The 6438-nt window shown below is 46.8% G+C and overlaps 1 protein-coding gene across 1 annotated transcript; it reads left to right on the forward strand.

Moving 5' to 3' along the window:
• The first annotated feature begins 342 nt into the window (after positions 1–342).
• On the forward strand, positions 343–3205 carry LOC147025721 (peripherin-like). Its single transcript, XM_085880419.1, has 2 exons — positions 343–593; positions 2189–3205. Exons 1-2 carry the CDS (start codon positions 430–432, stop codon positions 2472–2474), a joined length of 450 nt encoding a protein of 149 aa, XP_085736545.1. The 5' UTR covers positions 343–429; the 3' UTR covers positions 2475–3205.
• The last annotated feature ends 3233 nt before the right edge of the window (positions 3206–6438 follow it).

Genomic DNA, 6438 nt, shown 5'->3' on the forward strand with positions numbered 1-6438 from the left:
ATAGAGATATAGAGATATAGAGATATAGAGATATAGAGATATAGAGATATAGAGATATAGAGATATAGAGATATAGAGATATAGAGATATAGAGATATAGAGATATAGAGATAAAGAGATATAGAGATATAGAGATATAGAGATATAGAGATATAGAGATATAGAGATATAGAGATATAGAGATATAGAGAGAGAGAGAGAGAGAGAGAGAGAGAGAGAGAGAGAGAGAGAGAGAGAGAGAGAGAGAGAGAGAGAGAGAGAGAGAGAGAGAGAGAGAGAGAGAGAACAGAAAAGAAAAGAAATACAAGCACTATATGCAATGTTTGAAGCTAACTCTAATCCTACTCACGTGGACCTTTTCTCTGATGGTAGCACCAGACCCAAGTTGGGACACTGTCAGAATTGCAAGCGCGAGAATCCGGAGAGCTGATGCAACTGCAAAGTGAGAGTTCCAGATATGAAAACGAAATTGAGGCCTGCACGGCAGATCTCCAGCGCCAGCTCGGATCCTATCAGGAGCTTCTGGATGTGAAAACTGCGCTTGATGCAGAGATCTTCACCTACAAGAAGCTCCTGGAGGGAGAAGAATCCTTGTGAGTCTTTGTGACATTGCACACCACATGAAGGGTTTTTGCGAGATACTGTACTTTGGTCTCTGTCCTCCCAAACAGCTTGGTAGTAATTATACCACGTGCGAAAAGCCAAGTTAAGCAATTGGTTCTGTCGATCTGTCTCGAAACGTTGGTTTGATGGAGGAATAACTTGATTTCAATTGAACATTATATTTTGAACATGAATCAGAAAACAAACCTGTAGTTTAGCGGTACATTGGCTCTGGATTCGTCCTGATAGCACATGCGTTGAGAGGAGTTAGATAAATTTGTTTTTTACTCTGTCTACCTTTCTGGAATAATTTTCAATTTTGTTTGACTGCTAAACAGGAAACTTACTGGTGTTAATGACGTCATAAAGGACACAAACAACAGGCATGAATAATTAATGTAGCCTGTTATAAGATGGTGTGTAAGACGCTGCATCAACGGCGGTAAACCTCTGAAATATATCTATATATTTTTCTCGAACCTTTAAAGTCTTCATTTCATTTCAATTGAATTATACACTTGAACACTGTGGAACACAAATCGCCTTTTTGGCACTTTCAAAACCCTTCCACTGGGCGTAGTGGTGTGTGCTTGTAATCCGGCTGCTCGGAGGTTTGGGTTGGGGGATCACTCGAGGATGGGGAATCTGCAGTGTGCCATGCTAGACGGTACAGAGTATCTTGGCTGATTTGGTGGCACCCGACCCAGAGTGTCAGGTCAAGCCTGATGAGATCTGTGACTTGCTACAGGTATCATGTAAACTGTACTAACTTGTTCATGGTCGGGTTGTCGGCGACTGAACTATCTCCCCCACCAGGTTTCCTGGCGAGGAGGGTGTATGATATAGACACCCAGCAAGATTAAAAACAAAACCTGTCAAATAGCAGAGGAGCTCCTTACGAGCCAACGGCCATCCTTATCCTGCAGTGGGTTACCTTTGCTAGGAGATGGGTGGCAGGATTTGCATTCTTGCCACCATTAAAACACCTCACTCTGCAAAACCATATGAAGTAGTGTGTGGTGCTAAGGTGTCGTCCACCAGAAGGCGGTCCCTTCGGGTGGGTGCTTGGAATGTCCTAGCCCTAAGAGATGGGGATGGGCCAGGCATCTGCCTGGGGATGGCCAGATGAAGACCCCTGGAGTACTAATGGGAAATGGATGCAGCGACACGCTGTAGCGCATGCTCCCAATGTATGCATGTATGTATGTACGTAAAAACCTTCTGTTAAGCAGAACTTAGACAAAATATTATGGCATTTTACATCATTTCGACCAATATTTGCTGCTCACCGACCGCGCCCATGTCTTCTTTCTTTTTTCCTCAAGACTGCCCAGGGTAAGGTGTTCTATGAACTCTTTAGTTGTTTTAGCGTTCAGGATGTCGCGTTAGTTTGAGCACTGCTGTCACACAGAGGCAAAGATACAAATTCCATTTCCTTTAAAAATAAAAATAAAAAACAAAGAAAACCTCCATTTTGCAATCTTTTTCATCATGGAATCCAGGTACAAAATATGAACTGTATTGTGCCCAGTATTTCTATAAAATAACGAATTCTATAAACGATTTCATTTTCTCTCACTCCCAGATTCAAAGGTCCTTTAGCTGAGGACTTGTTCGGACCAATGGGATCAACACTGTCACCACCAGCACCTGAAATGCCACAAGCTTCGCTGCCTGGGACGGATGTTGGACCCATGTTTGGCCGTCGGCCACCAGGACCAGACAACTCCACCTATGCGGCTGGAGAAATAAGTACGAATCCAACCGTAATGTCAGGAGGGTCCATGTTTGATGCCATGCCCACACCAAGAGAGTCTGGGTACGGAGGCGGCAGGGTAGGGGGTCGTGGCACCACAGTGCTGGCCCGCTAATTACAATTCTTCATAATTTACAGAAGAATCGTGCACACAAATGGCGATACTCAATGTTGCATGATCCAAAATTGTGAGTTTAATTGGGAAAACGCATCACCAAAAAATGTAATTGAATAAACAATGAAACTCAGAATTGGAATTGATATTTGTTCATACATTGTTTCAGGTGAAGGAAACAAACTTGAATATTTTTGGGATTAAACTTGATTTACACACTCTCATCAGGTTTAATTAAAATGTAATTTCGATTTAATAAGCTCCTACTCATTCTTTCTACAATGTTTTTATTGTTAATGGTGAAACTTCACATCCTTCCATTGTAGTTGTTAAAATTTGTTTTTTGTTGTTGTTTTTTTTGATATTTAGTACTTTTCTTTTTCATCGCTTTGGAACACAATTCCGAATGAATGTTGCAGGGAAGAGAACTTCAGAATTATATGAATATAAAGGAAAGCAAGAGACATTTTTTTCTTCTTTAATATCTCGAAGAAGAAACTGAATTTGAAGGAAGACTGGAAAGTGGAAAAGGTATACTCGTACCTTAATAAGCTACCTTTAAAGGGCGACGTGGAATGTTGGTGTTTGGGCTTGGAAGCATAGTAGTTAATGAAGTGACATCTGGATACTGTATCAGGGAGCAAACTCGATGGAGAGATGCATAAATCTGCCAAACAAACCGTGCTGAGAAAGTCAAATGATTGAAATAAAATTCTACATTCATTCCATGACCTGTGATTTTGAAGTGTTTCCTTGTCACGTGAGAAACTGCATGGCCGGGCCGTGATTATCAGGTTAGACTCCTGTATCATGTACATGAGGGCTGGTGGGATGGCCGACAGGTATCCACACTCGCCTCGAGCTGGCAGGATGGCCGACAGGTAAGCACACTCGCCTCGAGCTGGCAGGATGGCCTACAGGTATGCACACTCGCCTCGAGCTGGCAGGATGGCCGACAGGTAAGCACACTCGCCTCGAGCTGGCAGGATGGCCCACAGGTAAGCACACTCGCCTCGAGCTGGCAGGATGGCCTACAGGTAAGCACACTCGCCTCGAGCTGGTGGGATGGCCTACAGGTATGCACACTCGCCTCGAGCTGGCAGGATGACCTACAGGTATGCACACTCGCCTCGAGCTGGCGGGATGGCCTACAGATATGCACACTCGCCTCGAAGCTGCTCAACTGTCTAGCCTGGGTTCGAATCCCGACCCAGCTGTAACCTGTTCATCAATGTGTGCCGTTCCTTGGATGGACTTTCAACTTGGCATCCCTTCTGCTGGCATTCCTTGGTGGACGTTAAAGATCCCACGTTATGTTGGTGGAAGTTAAAGATGGACATCTGCCTGCATCCATCCCCTCTATCCTTTGAAACCTTGCCTGCCCCCCATAAAAACACTGTGGAACACGAAATTTAAAAAATCACCTGTCTGTTATCATCTGAGCTCAAGTGTTTGGACATCGGTATTGCAGCAGTCTCTGAGGTTCGGAAACCGGATTGCGGAAAGATAATGGTGGGTGGTTACACCTACTATTGGTCTGGTCGCTCTGATGGTTACCATACTCAAGGAGTTGCTGTAGCTGTGTACAATGAAAATTGAGGTAACACCGGTCAACGAGCGTATTATGAGACTAAGGATTTGTCACTCCTTAGGTGTCATTTCCCTGGTCTCTGTCTATGCTCCGACTCCGACTTCTCACCGTGAAGGATGCATTCTACGCCACGCTCGAGTCTGTGGTTGATCAGTGCCCCAGACGAGATACACTTCTCGTCTTGGGGGATTTCAATGCATCGACTGGAACTGATAGGGATGGTTATGAGGTGTGTGTTGGTCCCCATGGGTCAGGAACTATGAACCAGAACAGCACCAAGTTTCTTGACTTTGCAAGAAGTCATGGACTTAGGGTGGCTGGTTCATGGTTTCAGCGCCCACAAGCTCATCGCTGGACTTGGTATTCCAACGCTGGTGGTGTGGCAAAGGAGATTGACCATATCCTCGTTGATGGTCGCTGGAGGTGATCCAGCACTGCAGGGTCTACTGGAGTGCTCAGTTCCTCAATACTGACCGCCGGCTTGTTGTAGCAACTCTAAAGCTGCACCTTAAATCCTGGAGAATGGTACCATCCCAGCCTCGGCTGGATGTTGGCAAGCTGAAGGATGAGAAGGTAGCTGAGAAGTTTGCGAACAGGCTGAATGGACATGTGGAGGGTCTGGGTGCTTTGGGGGGTCCTGAAGAGTTGTGGAGTGCCTTCAAGACCACCGTCCTTGATGTTGCCGGTAGATTTCTTGGAACTCACTGCAGGGCAAAGAAGAATTTTGTCTCTTAAGGGACACTGGATACCATTGACGAGAGTCGCAGGGCCAGGCTGAATGGCAGAGCTGAGCTGTTCAGGGAACTGAGGCGTAAAACTGTACGTGCACCAAGGGTGGACAAGGAGGCCGATGTGCGAGGAATCTGTGAGGGGTAGAGCATCACCTGTGGACAGGTGATTCTCGTCCCGCTTCCAGGGGAATTTGAGCATTGCGTTCATCCAAGCCCATCCCTCGGAGCACTGCAGTGAGAGCAGAGAGTGGTAGGCTCTTGACAGGAGTCTGAAGTGAAGGCCCGCTGGGCCGGTTACTTTGAACGGTTGTACCAGGCTGATCCACCAGCTGTCGAGTTGGACGTCAAGGGTGTTACAATCCCTGTTGCTGACCCTCCAAACAACTGTGGTCCACCTTCGCTCCTGGAAACACGGGCTGCGGTGAACCGGTTGAAATGGGGTAAAGCTCCAAGGATCTGTCGCATCCATGCTGAACTTCTCAAGGCTGGTGGAAATGCTGCACTCGTGTCGTTGCATGCAGTTTTGTGCTCTACCTGGAACACAGGCATCATCCCAACTGATTGGAAGAGGGGCCTTGTTGTCCCTCTCTGGAAAGGGACGGGTGATCGCCAAGACTGCAACAACTACCGAGGGGTGACGCTGCTCTCAGTGCCGGGCAAGGTCTTTGCTCGGATAATTCTTGATAGGGTTCGCCACCATCTGCTTGAGCACCAGTGTCCACAGCAGTCAGGCTTTACAGCAAAGAGGTCAACGATTGACGGTATCCTTGCTCTTCGTGTCCTCACCGAATGCAGGCGAGAGTTTCAGCAGGGGCTACTTGCACCCTATGTTGATCTCTGTAAAGTGTTCGATTCAGTGAATCGGGATGCCCTCTGGAGGATTCTTGGTCTTCATGGGGTGCCACCATAGCTGATCGATCTGATGTCTGAACTCTACTCTGGTACTGAGAGTGCTGTGAAATGTGGTGGTGCCATCTCTGACTTATTTCCAGTTGTTACTGGAGTTTGTCAGGGGTGTGTACTGGCCCCCACACTTTTCAGCACTTGTATGGACTGGATTCTGGGGAGTATGTCGGAGAAATCAAGCAGCGGTGCATCGTTTGGGAATGTCAAGGTCTCGGACGTTGATTTCGCAGATGATGCAGTCATCTTTGCAGAGACTTTCGATATCCTTTTGGGGGCCCTCGAGGTGCTGAATGAGGAGTCGGAACTGCTGGGATTACGGGTTTCCTGGGTCAAAACTAAGATCCAGGCTTTCAATGACATCTTGGATGCTGCTGTCCTGTCTGTTTGTGGTGAAGATGTTGAGGTCGTGGAGAGATTCACTTACCTTGACAGTGATATTTAATATTCATGTCTCTGCTGGCTGTGAGTCAGAGGTCAATAGATGTCTAGGTCGGGCCTGGGGAGTCATTGATTCACTGGATCATGGAGTGTGGTGCTGCCGGTACCTGTGCGGGAGGATGAAAGTCCGAGTCTTCAGGTCCTTGGTGCTTCCAGTCTTGCTCTATGGATGCGAGACGTGGACTCTGACCAAGGATCTGAGACGGAGACTTAATTACTTTGGTACCAGGTCTCGTCGGAGAATCCTTGGCTATCGCTGGTCAGATTTTGTGTCCAACAAGCGGTTGCTGAGAGAGAC

Source organism: Eptatretus burgeri, chromosome 5 (assembly GCF_056783735.1).
Source record: "Eptatretus burgeri isolate ZD-2024b chromosome 5, Ebu_testis_v1, whole genome shotgun sequence".
Taxonomy (NCBI): Eukaryota; Metazoa; Chordata; class Myxini; order Myxiniformes; family Myxinidae; genus Eptatretus; species Eptatretus burgeri.